This window comes from Aquila chrysaetos, chromosome 2 (genome assembly GCF_900496995.4).
Source record: "Aquila chrysaetos chrysaetos chromosome 2, bAquChr1.4, whole genome shotgun sequence".
In the NCBI taxonomy this organism is placed as follows: domain Eukaryota; kingdom Metazoa; phylum Chordata; class Aves; order Accipitriformes; family Accipitridae; genus Aquila; species Aquila chrysaetos.
The window spans coordinates 36,553,270-36,571,971 of record NC_044005.1 but is presented as its reverse complement, the minus strand read 5'-3'; the positions used below and the strand labels follow the sequence as shown (position 1 = coordinate 36,571,971).

General features: G+C 35.5%; 1 protein-coding gene across 21 annotated transcripts in view; it reads right to left on the bottom strand.

Moving 5' to 3' along the window:
- RYR3 (ryanodine receptor 3) overlaps positions 1-18,702 on the bottom strand; it is a 245,220-nt gene that overhangs the window by 93,697 nt on the left and 132,821 nt on the right. For 16 of the 21 annotated variants that reach the window (XM_029998543.2, XM_029998586.2, XM_029998547.2 and 13 more), the window contains 5 exons: positions 10,993-11,266; positions 9,016-9,130; positions 4,507-4,639; positions 3,378-3,481; positions 193-328 (listed from right to left, as the gene is read on the bottom strand). In XM_029998543.2, the coding sequence (XP_029854403.1) occupies positions 193-328; positions 3,378-3,481; positions 4,507-4,639; positions 9,016-9,130; positions 10,993-11,266 (762 nt within the window). The remainder of the gene's footprint in view (positions 1-192; positions 329-3,377; positions 3,482-4,506; positions 4,640-9,015; positions 9,131-10,992; positions 11,267-18,702) is intronic. The other 5 variants (XM_029998563.2, XM_029998627.2, XM_029998653.2 and 2 more) reach the window with 1 other exon arrangement.

Below are 18,702 nucleotides of genomic sequence, written 5' to 3'. Positions count from 1 at the left end.
ATTGCAAAAAGAGTAAGGAAAAAATGCAACTAACTATGAAGATTAAAAAATTACAATAAGCATCAGATACCAATAATCTTGTATTTGCAATGAGAACAGTATGCATTAACCTCTCTTCACCTATTAACACATTTTTATGGTTAGAAAAGGAAACCTTTTGATGGAATTTGGATGCCAAGAAGTCACACTTACTATTAACAAAAACTGCAAATCTTAAGAAAGACAGGTAACGTTCACCCTCTATTGGATTCCATCCAATGTCTGGATATCCTTTAGCCAGCAATACTGGACAACTCTGCAGGCCACAACCCGCCAGGTAGGTAACAACCTACAATACAGAAGCAATCATTTATTCATGTGCTTAGAAATAAATTCCTAAAAATAAGTATGAAACAAAATGAACATAGTCTCTTTCTTAATAACAAGGTTTTTAGATACTAGGTGTTTCACCTGAGAAACTACCAACATTATTGTCAGTCTTAGCTTCTAGTTCTTGCTTTTGATGATGATGAAAAAAGTCAAGCACTCTTTATTTCTGAAGTTACCTAATTATATGATGACACAAAAATACAACATCATGAACAAATGTGGAATGTGAAAAGCAGCATAAAATATTGTGGAATTCAGATTTTTTTTACAATACGTAAACAACAGTTAAAATATTATTTAACAACTTTAAAAATCACATCAATAACCACGTATGGCTAATTTGCTACAACAGCAAAATAAATACTGCATCAAAAGTTTATTCCAATTTTAACAGATATGCAAACAATTACATTTTTCAGAAGACTGATAAGTATCACTGAACAGTTTTAAGAGTCTGAAACCAGAAAGATTAAAATTTTTGGTAATATGTAAATTCCTAACACAGCATTTCTTATCAAGAATACCTTTAAGTAAGAGAAATCTTTGAGAAATGATGACAGATTTCATTAATTACAGTAAACTGAATTTCTGAAACATGTACAGAATGATTTCTCAATCATTTAAAAGGAAATCGGCAGATAACTGCACAAATGTGATTTTTGTTTTTATTTAAAATACACAAAGGACAACATATGAACATGATTATAGTAGTTAAATAGATTTTGAAATAGATTATGAATATCAGGAACCTTTCATGAACCTGTAAGAGATGCAAATTATCATTTCTTACAATGGAAGGCAGCCAAAAACAGGTGGCAAAAGGGAGATAGGTTTTTGTATTTGGAAAAGGGAGATATGTTATTCTGCTTAAGCACCCTATAGCAATTCCACCATTCATGAGATCATACTTAGTCATTATCTAATGCCCTAAGAGAGAAATTAGTTATGAACTCAGGAAAAAGAATTGGACCTCTGCTGATACAGTATATAAGTTGCCTCTAAAAGGGTGCAACAGAGGAAAAATGGGCTGATGTGAAAAATTTGCTTATTCCAGTATGCAGTAAGGTAGTCAGTGCACTCAGTGAAAAAAGTATGTAATTCCTAACAGGACTCGATAGTTTCCTAGTATCCGTTCAGAAGATATGAGTGAATACACACTTGTAGGAGTCTAGTGATGCAGCTTGTATAGAATGAGAGAAAACCGTTAGAGAAAATCTCTTCTCCACCTCTTTTCAGATTTTATGCTACCACCAAACCTCGTAATTTTAATCTCTTCAGTTTACTACGGCATGTCATCAGGCCGTGGGATACTTTTCTTCTGCAATCCTCTACCTTCCACACATTCATACATTTGCAGTAAAAAGAGATCAAATTTGCAATGGCAAAAGTTCAAAAGTTAAGTCGTCTATGTGTAGTTATTTGCTTTGAACACAGGCTTTATGGCACAAACTTTAGTCATACAGAAACGCTGTATCATTCTGTGAGTAGGGTATATGTGCCACATTCATCGAACTGATAGCTATACAGTATTTGTTTTTTCTTGTTATTCAGTACATAGATTTATGTACTGAGTAACATCCACATACTGCACTAAAGTTATTGACTCACCAAAGTTAATATATTACAGTTAATACGTTACCATTCTTACAACTAAAACGACTGATGAATTTGGGAAGCCCAGTCTGAGACACGTTCAGCCTGATTTTTCAGCATAAAATACTGCATATGTTGCAGCTAATATCTGCTACTGTTTGAACATTCCACACTTGTATGGTGCCAAATATTCCAAGGTAAACAAACAATAAATAAGGAACATGCAGTAATGGTCAACAGTGAAATTCAGTTTAAGCAACTTTCCCTACAGTACTTTCCATGAAAATATGATAGTCACTGATGGCGTGCCAGTCACTAGTGGTGTATCCCAAGCATCGATACTGGGGCCAATACTGTTTCATATCTTTATTAATGACAGGACAGACTGCACTCTCAGCAATTTTGCAGGTGATACAAAATTGCTGATTGATCTCAATGCTACCCTTATCTAATTAGTATATTCTTGTGCTCTCTCACACCCTTCCCATATTCTTGTCTCTGTCTTCTCCTAGCTATCCCCATCATATGTCCATTTATTTCCATTTCCCAGCTTTTCCTCTCTCATAGCATATGCTGATCACAAACACCCCCACAACTGGTTCTACTCTCATCACAGGATTCTCCCATACAGCACAGAGGCTTTCCCTGTGCTTTTAGGTGCTTAGGTGTTCTCCTCTATTTATATTAAACCCTGCCTTCTGTTCTCTGTTCCCCAATGCTATGCTAGCACATATCACTTCCTTTCCCTGCTTTCCTCCTCTTCTGACCGTGCACCCACCTTCCACCTCTTAATCTGTTTTCCTTCCTGGATATACAAAGAACTTCCATGCCATTTTTTTGTATCCTTTTACCCACCATTTCTAGTTCATCCTGCCTCTTCTCACATTTCCCTTTATTTCTAACCATTGCCAATGACCTGAGCCCTGGATTCAGTTTCCTACTGCAACTGCCCTTAAAATCCTGTTCCAACTTCCCTTCTTCAGATACCTGCCCTTCCATTCTCTCAGCTCTTACCTCCATCCCCATCAATCTCTATGATTTATTTAAGCCAAAAGACCTGCTTCCTTTCTTCACATTCTCTTATTTCTCAAATTTGCTCCTCCCCAAACAGTGTTTCTCGATATGCCTTTCTCCTGTTTCACACCTTTTTCCTTGTTATCCTTTCTACTTGATAACGATAGTGAAAGGACACAGAAGATATAAAAAAATCTCTTTTGCTGTGATTCCCACTAAGTGTAAAGCAAAATCAGGGAAAATACTGCTCAGTCAACCCTACCTTGAGACAGCACATACCCAGAGCAAGTATTTCTGAGAAGATCATATCCAAAAATTACTATGATCAAACATGCCCTTTTCCCTTCTGGCAGAAGTACACTATTTAATAAATAGGTAAATAGGTCAGAGTTATCACTTACCTTATCGAGATCTGGCTCCTCCAATGCTAGTGCAAGCTCATTGTTGTCCATTACAGAGGCTGCTGCAACATCTAGTGGTGTTGAACCTCTCATTGAAGGAAATGCTGCAAGAAAGTTAATATACAGTAACTAAATTCAGTTTGCAGTAATCACAGTCATGCAGCAGAGGGCAGCAATCACACTGGAATCTAGAACATAAATATACTAATAGTATGTTATATCACTGTTTTTCAATCAAGAACATGGTTAACTGTTTTGAATAACATTAAAATAAATGCTGAAATTTTTTTCTGACTTGACATCCATATCTATAAACATATTCAACCACACTGGTTTTAAATGCAGGTGAAGAAATCAGTATTAACAACATAGCAAATCAGAGGAATATTATTTCTTTAACAAAGCAATATGTTAACCATGTAATTCTGCTCAACCCTATCAATTCAATATTTTAAAATATGCACCTGTGTTCAGCTGAGAGAGACATTTTCAAGTTTCAGTGTTACTTGTTTTGTTTCTTTTAGTCTTATCCCATTTTCTGTGTTTAATATGGGCGAATGCAGGCATTGAAATGGTCACCATGAACAGCAAAAGCACTGTGAAATCACATGTTTTCTTGCCTTGTTATACCTTATTAATATAAGCCATCTATCTAGCCAAGACAATTTTCCTTGTGTTACAAAATCTAATGCAAACACATTAAAAAACATACATCCAGTGCCCCAAAGGAAAAATATGAAATTCCATCAGTGGCCTAAACTTTAGAGGGAAGGGAAATGAAACCACATGAAACAGGCAAGCACCATAAAGGGTTAATTTAATCTTAGATTTCCAATTCACAAATATTTTGAATGGAAAAAAATGTCAAACTGGATGGATTGAATCCTGAATTTTTCAAGGTGTTCAAAACCAGATTTAGACTATTCTGTTTCTAATACAATTCACAGACACATAAGGATGAAAGGAAAATGGAAAAAAAAATAGGAGTTAGAGGTGAAACCACAAAGTGGTTTAAGCTTCAGAGAGGCTCCATCACATGCTTCAAGTTGCTATACAAATTAGATACTAGTCTTGTGATATCTCAGTTCCTCCTGCTCTTGCTTTTAGCTGTTACAGCTACATGACGTACCCAGACCAACGCTGCTGTTTTCCAGTAAGTAACTAAGATGCTCAAACATGGCCTTTTGGTTTTGACGACTAATTCGACAGAAGTAGCACAGGAATCGACAACAGCTTGCCACCATCTTAGGAAAAACGATCTGCTGAAGAAGAAAGTTGACAAAGCAGTGAAATATGTTAATTACCAATCTGTTCCAATTCTTCTTCCTGCACTGCTAGCAAGGAAAGTATAGTGAAGTTACCAAGGTGATAAGCAGCTGTCAGTTGTTTTGCTTGTAACAAGAAAGGATCCATGTTTCCTTTTAAATTTTGTATTCATTAGGCCATTAGGTTTAAAATGTTGAAAAATCATTTTGCAGAGGACTACAGGGGACAGGTAAGGGGAAAAAACAGAGACATGCTTCTCATCAAAGCAATCTGCAGACCAGCAAATGCAGTTATACAAAAACTCTATCTTAGCAGCATTATGGTAACAAGCTCAACCCCCAACATTAGGTCATAGCAGAATAAAGAATATTCAGAAACCTTAGTTTATCCACCCATATTACAGTAAGAATATACAGTCTTCATATAAAACATTTCTACAAGACTCCTATGTTGTTCAGTGCATAGGCCTGACAAAATAAATCATTAAATTGCATTAACTATCCAATGCTTTTAAAACCAAAACCAAACAAAAAACCCCCAACACTTTACTTGCTGCACATTATATGCAAGGACTTCTCCTCTGAAAAGAAAATAATTTCATCTGTAGCACTCATGAAAGAATGTTTCACAAGTTGCAATTAGTCATAACATCTTCTGAGATGAACAAGTTATGCCATTCTCACATTTTACTGAAAGGAGCCGAAAGAACAAGATCAAAAATCATGGGACAGATTTTTGATGCTTCTTTAAATGTTTTTCTATCTGATTTATTAAATTTACCATTATATAGAACTTTTAAAAAAGTGTCAAGTTCAGTTGCAGATCTATGTCCTAAGGATACTCACAAAATTAATGAGAAAATTCATTACCATCAAGAAGAATTCTTTTTTAAATAATGTGACCAGTACCCTTAGGTACAAGCAGGAATATATTCTATATATTAGATATATATTCTATAGTATCCAAGGTGATATCCGAGCATTTTAATCACTATATTATGGGTCTTTTTCTTTGTACGACATCCTGCCTCTTTCACTTCATACCTTTCAACTACAAATAATACTGCTTATAATTTATTATAACAAAGTCTAATAAATGTTGCCTTCTTTACAACACAACACTAACTCATTCTGAGAAATGCAACCTTTTCACTTAATGAGACAACAATCTTGCAAAAAAAGTGATTATGTAATTAAAAGCTATCTGATATGTATTACCTTTTCAAGACAGCAGGTGCACTTCCTAACTTTGAGAGACTTGATTAACTGTAGTTTTACTTTGGCACAGTTTTTTTGCTAATATATGCAGCTCATTTGTCTATTTCAATCATGAAGGAGCTATTAGATACAAACAGCATTATATATGATTCCTGTTCTTAAATGTAGGGTAGGTGAAAATTAATGAAAAAACATTCATTCATTCATGAAAAGATTCAACAAAGCTTCCACTCCCCGAATTTACAGGGAGTTAAACAGAATGTGTGACATAACTTTGTTTAGAAAATTACAGTAACAGCAATGTTGTTAAAAACTGTCATTTAAAAAATTCCTTATTATTGACAGGAATATATATGAATATGGAATTCTAAAGCTTTCAATCAGTAAAAAATAATTTTGAAGTAAAACAATTCAATTCTGACAGCCAAAAAGGGTGTTTCTCAGGATTTTCTGAAAATGAATGAACAACCAATACCAGAAACCAACATGACATTAAGATTCCAAAATTCTAAGATCTAAAGACACAGCCTTTAAAATAACTATTTCAGGCATTAAGATACACACCAAAACCTAATTGTGATGGTAATGCTGAAAGCTTGCCTGAGTATTTTCTGGGATATCCATTTCACCAATGAAGTACCTTTCCAGGGTTTTGTTAGCCAGTACTAGCAAAATACTTCTAAGGTACTGAGACACCTTTAGCCACATCATATTCCACAGATCTCCTCATCTGTTTCTGACTCATTTATTAATAGCATAGCTGGAAAGAAGCCTGGCATAAATTTTCTTCAGTCTGAACTGACAAGATTTTACCTTTGCACCATTCCTTCAGAAAAGTGTGAGCTATTAACACTCTCACTACATGTCTCAATACAGCCTCAGGATAAAACCACTTAATCCAAGAGGTGGGAGATCTACCTTAAACCATCTGCTGCCACAACCTAAGAAAATGCCCAGTCCCTAAACCAGAGACTACATTGCATGGTTGCTTATTCCATCTCTTGAAGCTATAACACTGAACAGAAAGAAATGTCCATGAAGCTGGAAAGAAAAAACAAAAGGGAACATACTAACAATCTAGCTGTAAGGAAAGTGCTTGAGAGCAGGAAAAGCAGTGTTCTAGTGCCTGATGCCACCACTATACTTGAACTGTACATAAGCGACTCAGTGGACAAACTCACAGAGAATTTCCAATGAGTATATAAACCCATAGCTGACCAAGGCATGCTCACCTTTTCTGGACCTAATCCTTTTTATTCAGAATACCTTACCTAGCAGAGTGAAAGATCCACAGCACGCACAAACATGTACCTTTTCCAGCTCACAGCCTAGTGGTTCTATCTAGTGTCAACAACCTTTCAAGTGAAACTTCTCTGCCAGATTAGTAGTAAGCATGCCAGCAGAAGATCAACAGACAGCAGATGACAATCATTTTAAAAACAGTACTTTCCCTCGCTGCAAGGTTGCAGTTCCTGTGAGGGGAACTTCAGGCTTGGAACTCAGAAGCAACACTTCTCTGCCTGTACAGTTCCCTGCCCAATGGTTTATTCTGCAAAATCTCCCCACTGCAATATCTAAAATCTGTGCTAATGGTGTGCAAAACTCTTTGTTAATAAGCCTTGCTGTGTTATTTCATGACGTGACTGTAGCCCTGTAACTCTATAAGAAAATTACGGGTTCTGAATCATGAGTATCCAAATGTTTCCACACTTAAGGAGAAAATGAGGCACTGGAGTCTGGAACAGATCAAATTCCAAACACACCCTTTTTCTTGTCCATATTCCTTCATAAGATTTCTACTCCTATGCCAGTTCCAGTTCAGTAGGTGAGGCTTTGGATCCCTTCTAAGATACCTAACTCTCCCCATACATTTCATAGAGACAGAGATATAAAATAGGATGTTTTGGGTAGCCAGACACATTAAATGCTGCAACACCAGGTTACCAAGTAATTTTCGAGGTCTGCATTATCTTTGAAGGATATCACAGTAACTTCTGTAAAGTATTTTTGTAGATCTGTGTTACTAAAATTTTCAATGAAAACATTTTTAATAGAATTAGAAGGCACTGTGGAGTGGTTGTTTTGCGGTTTTTTTTGGTCACCTTTGCCTATATGTACACGATGTAGCAAAAACAGAGGGTTGTGACACCTATAAATTAGCAAAGTATTAATCCTATAATTAATTGTAGCTTGCCTTGAACTCAAATGTGAGCATATTAAAACAGAATAACTAAACCCAGTATGTGAATACTTTGTAACACTGTGATGGTATAGCCAGACACAATGTATAAGTATTTTACAGAAGTATATGAACTATGTGACCAAAAAGGCAAAGAAAAAGGGGTGTAGCTGCACATAGGAGGCATTCAAGTAATGAACAGTTGCCAGAGAGACAAGATAAGAACAAGGTAGCAAAATGGGCTGAAAATCATTCCAAATACATAAGAAGAATGAGTGGCTAGACAAAAGAAAACAAGATAAGCAGTACTGGGATCAGAGGAGACCCATCTTTCGGGGAGGGAGCCAATAGGATAAAAACATCAGGCATAATCAAAGAGAAGAAAAAAGATAAGCCCACTTCACTTCTGACTTTCTTTGGTAGCCTAAATGTCCAGTTAGGTTTCTCAAAATTTATGCCACTCTGCCTTTAAACTAACACATATATATTTAAGCATAATGCTAAGAAATAGGAAAATACAACACTGCAAGAAAATTATTGCTCAAGTATTTGAATTTGAGCATTCAAAATTAAGTTGGTGTTAGTCTCTTATTATAGTTTATTGCTAATAACACTTTATCGAAGATGAAAAGGTATATTTTCCTAGCAGAGCTACACCTCCCATAAATGCAGCTAATGTAGCTATTTCATTTAAAATAAGAACAAAAGTTTTTAAAGTCCTATTAAAAGACTAACAAAACACCTGTAACCTCTCTCTCGGTCTTTAAAAATCAAGTCCTAGAATGCTGGGTTCTCCCTCTAGTACTGTAAAAACTGTTCTATTTTTAACAATAAACGATATTTCCATTTGGACAAGCAAAATCTATCTTACATGACGGAGATATAGTTCTCTTCAGAGACTTCTTCCAAAACATCCTAGTATACTTTTGGAAAGGGTCAAAATGCAAAACACACAATAAAATTATGGTGAAATTACCTGAGATTTATCTCCTCCAAGCACATTCACCATCACATCCATTACAGTCTCATGCATGCCCAAGACTCTCATTAAGTTAGGATGCTGATAAAACACCTTGTTGTTCATTATATCCCTAAAACAGAAGAAAAGGCAACAATGTATTTTTAAGAAACACCATTTAAATTTAAATCAATGATGCATTATTAGAGATTTCAGAAATATGCATTCACTGTAGTAACATCATTTTAAATTCTTAGATTTCAGCATAGTACAAAAACACCTGACAACTAAATGCTTCGCATTTCAATACGCTGTCATTCCTCTAATTTTCATTAATTCTATATAATAAGAATCTAAACTTTTAAATGCTTTCAAAATAGCATTTTGTCATCTTTAATTTACTCTTACCATCTGTTACGTTTAAAGAAAAAATACATTCTGTGATGATCTAAGTCAAAAAGAATATATTCTGTTATAAGTAAAGAATGGGGATCGAGACATCTAAATCTAATGTTGCCTCTGGAGTAACACCCCTTAATTAATTTTCTCAGTTCACAGAGAAGATGACAATAGACTTAAAATTCATGGTTATCTGTTAAATGTATCAGTATTTCCAAAACTAAGACCATCTGTCAGAAGATGTAAAATGGCATACAGTCCCCATAAATAGCAATATTCTAACATTTTCACTCTGCCCACCATCCTCTTAACATGTTCTAGAATTCGCTGTATTGGTTTCATAACCCAGAACACAATTTATGTGTTTTGATAGGGAATCTAGGGATTTCTAACATTTCAGGTCAACCTGTTAAAAACAAATAGCAAATAACAGACATCACGCCTGCTTTAAAGAAATACAGAAAACTGGGAATGGAAGATGATTCATAAGACAGCACCTCTGGGAAGGGAGCTACGCACACACCGAGTTTAGACAAAACTTACCCTTTACCCCTCTTAGAACTCTCAGCAACTCTACAAACTCAGCATCAGGGACAAATTAGGTAATCCTGTCACATACTAACTAATGAGCTGTTACCATGACTTGCTCAATTCAACTGAAGAGATTAGTATTTGCAATTTTTACAAAAACAATACCATTTTTATAGTGAAATAGTAAGAATAATGTAAGTTCCTTACAACTGTTGTAAAGGAGAGAAATTGTTCAATGTTCTCGGTACAGAACAAATAAATACAGTTCTCAGATAACCGTACTATCATTTCCTCTCTTTAAATATACCATTTTAATGGAAATAATTAATTTTCTGCGATTTTTTTTCCTTTCAACATTAAATGGCCTAATCCTGCAATATTCACATAAGAGAAGTAACAGAAGTGCAGGCATGCACCATAATACAGCTGCTTAACAGAATTAATTTCATAGCAAAGACGCAGAAAAAATATTCTCACATCAGCAGGCCTTACATAAAGGCAATTTCTTATAATTCTAATGTTATAAAGGATAAAATAAGCAGTCTTCTGAGTTCAAATACTTTAAGTTGCCACTGATGATGACATAATAAATACTAACCAGTTTGAAATATTTCAGATCACAACACCACTTTGCTGGTTCTACCTAATTGCTTGCATAAACTTTCCAATTAAAAAGACACCAGCAAGTTTATTCACTCATGCATGAACTATAACGTGAGCTTTAAGTTTGGGAATATTGACACCAATAACTATTTAAGTTATCTGTTTTCTCTAGAGCCGCTAAACATGTACTTCAATGAAGTTTTAAGCATTAGGCTTAGTAAAAGGAGTCCATTTTCTCTAGATGAGAAAATAACTTGGTTCACAGAAACCTTGACAAATTTGATACTGCTAGAGAGATCAATTGGAGCCATCTTGGAAATATCTATGAAAATGAAAATTTCTAGTACATATTTGCATTTTACTACAGCAATGTTTTTCATCCAGGATCTAAAATGAAAGAATTTACTAATATAACAAAAAGCTTAACACAAATTTAAAAATGAAATTAAGTTAATTCCATACCCCAATCCATTAATCATTAGCAATTCCTCTTCTTTTCCCATCCTGACACTGAGAAGTGAGCGAATCTGGCCCAGTGCTGCAAGCAGATTAATGGTATCCTTCACAGAGGCAGCACTAATAGTGTACGCTTTCCTCAGAGCTTGCAGTAGCTCACCAATACTGTCATACTGCCTACGAAGGAGAGTGTACATAATCCGAACTAATTCTGGATCTTGAATCTGATCTTCCTGGGACCAACGCACCATAGTCTGGGATATGAGTTCTTTCAGCGTAGCTAAAAGAATAAAACGTATAAAATGTTACTAGCTATTACAACAAAAAGTAAAAAACATGTATTATTGTAAAATATTAGGTAACAGTTGACAATGAGGCAGTTACAAGAGAGCAAAAGAACACAACCACACTGAACAGGATTTTTCAACTGAAAAAAGAATTTTTAGATCTTTCAAGATAAGTGTGATGCTCTTGAGAGCTAGAAAACAAGAAACACCTACTTCGCGTTCAAGTCATTACCAGCATTGTTGGCAATGAAAACTTTAGTTGATCATGACTCTAAGAATCATCCTTGTAAGTTAAATGCTATATTTAAACTTTTAATTTATCCTTCATTTCTACATTGAGATCTATAAAATAGCACTAAGCACAAACAGCTTTTCATTAGGAATGACTGAAATCTAATTTTATAATGCCAAAGAAACATTGTATTTTTGATGATCATCAGCCTAGGTTTGGAATACAGAAATTGGTACTTAAGTTTTCAGTAAGCAGTTTATTGGCTGACAAGGATGAGTTCAATTACAGCAGAAATATTCATGAATGTGAGCTCAGCTTGCCAATCAATCTTGCCAGAGGGGAGGAGGAAATAAAATCTGTTCTAAACTTAAAAAACTGCCAGAAAAAAGGATGAGATAGCTGCCTTTTTAAATCAAATATCCAATTCAGGGCCTAGCCAGGGTGGCTTGAGCAGCTTTTGCTGCTAATTCACTTGATGAATATTTAGCTTTTCTGTTGTTCAAAGGATCTACGTTGTCTTCAAAAAGATGATCTACCTGGAAACGTCTCAGAACCATATGGTGATGCAAACACATTAAGGAGTAGGAGATGCAAACGGACCTAGAATAGGGGAATTTAATTTGTATTTCCCATCTGTTTGGGGAAAGTCACTGTCACTTGGGCATACGCTTTCTAAAAAAATTGTATTGTTTGGAACTACATGATGCATATTGCTTGAATCAGTTCTGTTGTATACATTACACATTCAATGACCCTGAAAACAATTCTGAGCACAGAGTTTAGGAAATTTACCTGAAAACTAAACACATGCTCCAGTCCTTGTTCCAACAAATGTTCATTGTTGGTATCAAGTAGAATATGAATAATCACCTTGCCCCTTAAAACAATGCAAGTTTCTTTCCTCTATTTTCAGCAAAGTTAGCTCTTGACTTTCCCAAAGTTCTTCCAATGGCAAGAACTGCCCCCTCCCAATTTCCAGCACAAAAGTACTTACAGCTAGCATACACCCATTTGTTTTTATGTTTACACTATCCTTGCACTCTTCTCCCTTACACTTTACTTAATGATGTATTTATAGAAAACCATCATTAATTCTCAGATTTTGTTCAATAAACAGGCTCTTTTCTGTGGGCACAGGTTCTGTATTTCATTAAGACAGCCCTATTCTTAGATGCATGTTATGAATGAAAATAGTAAACAAGCTTAGTTCCAAAACACTGTATAACTTTCTTCAATCAAAACAATTTCTTCTTTATTGCAACAAGGCAATCTCCTCTTCTTTGATTCTTGCACTAAATTCTTCTTTCCTAGACTAACTAATAATTACCTATAACTTTCCAACTCATTGAGTGTCACTGATTTCTGGTTACATAAATATAACACGCTTCTTAGGTCAGAAAGTCAGTGATCTTACTAAAGAATATAATTACTTTGGTGTTCTGAATGAGGGAGGAAGGGGATAAACATGGGATAAAGAGCAACCTGAAGTGGTAAACTCAAGGAGGAGTTAAGGTTTCCTCCTGTAAAATCATGTTAGGTCTTTGATAGCTCAGGTGACAGCCCCTCTCACAGGCCTAAAGGACAAAATGTGCACAAATTTTTATCTTTTTGTTTTATAAATCTAGTTCCTCATTTCCTTAGTACTGCCAGAAATACATAATTTTTGTTGGATTGAAAGGAATATTACTTTCAAAATAATGTGATATTTTGGATTTTTGTTGTTTGATGAGGGAAAATACCACAATTCACTCTAAATAGATATTTTGTACTTCGGCAACAAAACTATTATTTGCATTGACTCAATTATGAAAGTGATTTTTTACACTTGATTTAACCATCAGATATTTATACATACAACTACAAGATAATTACAATTTTTATTACAAATATCCCACAAGAAGCACATTCTCATGAAATGAACAAATGAAACACAAATTGTTTCCCTGATATTGAATTGTCTAAGCAGAGGTTCCCATGTGAAAGTGCAACAAAACGGTCCTGTGTTTTTTAGAGCTTCTCTCTAGAGTTTTGAAAATGTTTCTCCATAACAAGTGTTAGTGTTTCTTAGGTTTTAGTACCTTTGAAGGTTTTGATTTTTTTCTTCTGATAAGCTTTTAAGTAGGATATTGCTATATGTAATTACTTTTAGGCAGTATGGCAAATAGCCTTGGAGAAATCATTTAGCCATGTCCTTGCATGGATGAATTTTTGGTTGAAAGATAAGAAACAGAGGTTAAAACTAAATGATAGTGGTCACAAAGAGGGAGAAGCAGCAATGAAGTTCTGCATATATCCATGCTGTGTTCTGTGATGTTAAGCATCTTCATTCCCTAAAGACCTGAGAAGGGGATAAGCAGATGCAAGTAAGTTTGATGATACAAAGTTATGATGGATAGCAAATATGTGTGTAACTGAAAAAAATGCAGAACTTAAAGGACAAAACCAGGCAATAAAACAGTGATGGAATTAACTTAAAATAAAGTCACTGTAAATAAAATGAGGTAGGAAAATATAGTCCTCATTTATAAACAGAACGATGAGATGTTAACAGAGATAATATCTGGCAGATAGATCCACGAAAATCACAGAACAACAGAATAGTTGGGTTGGAAGGGACCTCTGGAGGTCATCTGGTCCAATCCCCATGCTCAAGCAGGGCTACCTATAGCCACTCATCCAGGACTGTGTCTAGATGTTTTTTGAATATCTCTGAGAGGGAGACCTCCCTGATCAACTTATAAAAACATCAGCTCAATTATCAGTATCAACTCAAATTCACTGGCAGTCAAAAAGATCAAATCAAAAGCCAGGATTTATTAAGAAAGGAGTGGTTAAAGCAGAGTACATTATGCCATTACGTTAATCCATAGTTCAGTCACACCTTTTCATACAACACAGGAAGAGGCCTTCAAATGAAGCCCATTCACAAGGAAGGAGCTAATCCAAAAAGAAAGGTGTTTCTTCACAAAATGGATGACAGAACCCTGAAACTCTCTGCCAAAAAACGTGGTAGATGCTAAAAGTTCAGATTTGCTCAAGTGGATACTACACAAATATCTGTCAGAAAGATACAATGGGGATATAAAAAGAAAAACCTCTTTAGACTCAGGAAATCTCCTAAGCTGAAGATAACTGGAGACTGGGACAGCATCAAAGTTCTAAGTATCATATCTGATTGTTTTATTCTTACTTGTGCCTAGGTAACCATTTGTGGTCACTGTTTGAAACAAGGTATTGGGTTGGATGGATCTGAATCATTACAGCCTCTTACCCATCATATTATTCCAAAACTGTAGAGTCTGCTTAGTGCTTCTAGCTCTGAGTGTATAAGGCTCCTTCAGAGGATTAACTTCTTATCTGAATATTTATTAAAGATACAGAACTTTGCAGTTCAGTTTCTACTGCCTGAAACCAGAGACTTCTCAAGTTGCCACTCCCAGCGACTTACATATACTTGCCCACGTCTAAGCACAGCAGTACACTCTCAGGACTTCTAGCTAAACTGCAAAGAGGAAAGCCAGAAACACTCGCAAAATTTGACTCTTTATTAATAATTCATTAAGAGGCATTACAGTTAAAAACCTCAGGAAATAAGAATAGAGTTCTTTCTACGCTGCTCTTATGCCTTCTGTGCAACTTAGTTTAGGTTTAGGAGAGTCTGCTTAGTCTCTTTTTCTAATCAGATGTATTGTGAGAGTGATCCATTGTTTCCTCCCCTCTAATCCTTTCTACCCAATTTTGCCCTATACCAAAACAAAGCAGCTGCTGAGTTTGTTGCACTTGAGGAAAAAGATCTCCTTGCAACTCAGCCAAAAGATGAGAATAGATGAGAAACAATCAAATGTGATGACTCCAACATGATCTCAATAATAGTCAGCAATAGTATTCTTTTTGACTGCTAATCACAAATATACTGTACTGCAACCAAACATTCTGTAACCAAAAATTAAAAAACAAGTAAAAAAATTGAGCTAACAGCCAGTGGGAAGTCTATTATAAGTAATAACTAGTAAGTTAACATTCTATGGTTTCAGTGTAAGTAGCACTCTAAGGAACAAAGTCTTAAAGGACACAATCTGTGATTCTTCAACTTAATGCTACAATTGCATCTTATTTTTTTCTTGAACGCACAGTGGATATTTTTCAACAGGGACCTAACCTTTTCACACTAATATTCTCATACATCCACACTAAGATCGCTTTGAAAGATCCATGGTTCATTGTTGCAACATGGCAACTGAATTAGGGCATTAATTCTATTTCCTGATTTCCGTTCTAGGACCAGTAATCAAATGTATACCTTCAGAATATATGGTCCTATATGAAAGATTCATATTATAATAGCAGATACCCTCCCTAAGTTAGAGGCACCTGAAGAGCCATAGTTAAGTAAACCTGACAGCCATAGTTTCTACTCCCAAAATGCATGAACAAGATTCATTGATCTCCTTTCATTTCTACCTGCACAAAAACTAAAGAGCAGACATATCACTCACTACCTTAAATAAAAAGTCTTTCTTTGACATTTCTTCTGTGTAAGTGTACTATCTATCCCTTTTATAACACCATGAGCCTCTGGCTTGGGGAAGAAGGTGAAGGGCAGGCCAGCAGGTTAACCTGTAACAGAAGCTGGGAGCAATCTGAATGCTGGGCATGGTGACATCAATAACCAGCTAAAATAGTTGCTAATGTTTTTCCAATTTTCAAGTTTTAACAAGAAATTGCAGTGCCTTAACAATCTTTCAAGGCTGCATGATGAGTCCTCCATATATATGCCTTATCTAAATTATGACTTGACAGTTACAAAGTCCTATCGTCGTAGTTAACACTAATTTATTGCCTTAATGTGTTTATTCACTGAGTTCTAGCTTGTTTTTAAAAACAAATTTTACTAATTCATCATTAACACTAGTTTAAATTGCTGGCATTCCTCTCCTAAGATAAAAGTCCATTTGTGAGTAGATATGAATGCATGCTTAGGAACTTTGTAGAAAATAGTTCCTTCCTATGAATATTCACACCCTGAGTATGTGTGACCAGACACTCAAGGCCAGAAGCTTTTAGTCTTGGCAACAGGCACACGCCATGCACACCACCACCCCTCTTCATGCATATAAGAGGACTAGAGTACCTCAGGCACCTATTTCCTTTCACCCTCTGAATTCCAAATTTCCTGGGGGGTAAAGGGGAAGTGCACACATGGACTACATATCTCACGGGCTCCAGCTACAGTCAAGAATATAATATAATATGATATAATATAATATATAATATATAATATTTCATTGTCCTTTGCATGACTTGATCTATATGTATATTTGTACTATGCATCACTCAAAGGAGAAGCCCAAGATTATCTGAAATGAAGCGATTATCTGAAATTTCTAGAAAAAACGGACACCGTAGAATCATTTGTCGAACCCACATTTCTTGCGACCCAAAGCTCCAGTATATGAAATATGAAAACTGCTCTGTTCCAAGGACCAAATACCATGTGCCCTGAGGCTTTAGGTGTGAATGCTTCCTGATTCATGACAAGAGAATCCACATGAAGCCTGAAGAAGAGATTATACTTCCCAGATACTGAGTAGGTCCTACTACCATTAAAGAGAAAGCAGATACTAACAGATGAGTCACTGGAGAATAAAACCCTTTCTCGTGCAGCACATGAGATTATTATAAGATTTAATGTATTTACAATCTAGTATCAAGCCTAACAGACCAGAATATGCTTTCAGGGCAGGATAAACCCTCTCTGGTGCTTTACAGAACAAGCAGATCATGTAAGAGGTGTCCCGAGTTACAAAATAGCATCGCTATCTAATCTCACACAACTCTTGATGAAATGATTAAGTCTGAAGTGAAATTAACTGTTCCGGGTCTGCAGAAGGACCTATTGCCAAACTGAGAAAACTGGAAATAGAAGAGGAGCGCTTACTACCATTATTGGTTGGAAGACCAACCTCAAATCACTTCACAAATCTGCACATGATATTTGGAAGGTGTTATAGAAACTTAAGAGCTGGCAAAACCCAATCTTAATTTGCAAAGGCAATGAGAAACCTCAGCAAAAATTTATGTTCTAAAGGAAGACCTGAAAGAATTGGGCTTTTTGCCTTACTTATTCTTCGCTGTCCATAGTCACTACTAAGGACTGAAAATTCATAAACATGTGACAGCAAAGACAAAATTTCTGAGATTCACACTACACATCAACCTCACTGTGGGTAATTCATGGCAGTGAAAGCCAGGGAAGTTGCTCAAAGGGCTCAACAAAATGCTCATGCAGATGGTAGAGGAATTGCAAGCACAGAACCAATCTTGCCTATTAAGACCATGAACACTCCTCCTGTGTTAGGGAATAGGGTATGAGAATGTACATGTACAGGAATACTGCTCAGAATAAAACATCTGTGATTTCAAGTGTTTCAGGGTGTTTATGTGCATGTATGTATGTATGTTTGTGCGTATATGTACCCTAAGAAGAGATAGTAGTAGGAAGGAATACGAACACTTCGTTTTGCTACTAGTCATTCCCTTCCAGTAACAGAACCAGTTACAATAAATAATTTATTAGAGGAAGTAGAGCCAAAAGAACAATATAACTTCAAAATGCAACATGAAATATTGCGGATGAAATAATAATGACAAATTGCTACTCAACTGAAGCAGACAGACCTGGAGATAACTTCAGGATGTAGGACTTTCTTGTTGTCCATTTACAAACAAGATCTGTTTTGCTCTCAAGTAGCAAAAAGGTTGAACTAACCTCTGTAACAAACATTACAGGAAGGTATCTGTAAAATTTTTTATTTCAGTGCTTCCTTTAATTAAAAGTAGTGTATCTTTGAAATACCAGTAATACATGCAATAGTCTACTTTAAGCTTTCCATTGCTAAAATGACTGCATGCAGTTATCAATTACTTAATGCGTGTGCATTTTTTCTTAAATTGGTTAACCAAGTAAATAATATTCTTCAAAGCATTATAAAGAAATGACCATCTGCTATATATGACATCCCTCTGTAGTTATGAACATGCTTGGTTTCTCTGAAAATCCAGGATTTCAGAAAACCAGAAATGGTTCACATACAGTATAGCACTTATTATAAGATCTGACAGCATTTACAAGTTAAAATTGATTGAATGCAGTAAAAAAAAATTATTTTATTTCCTCTGTATAAAAGTATATAACAA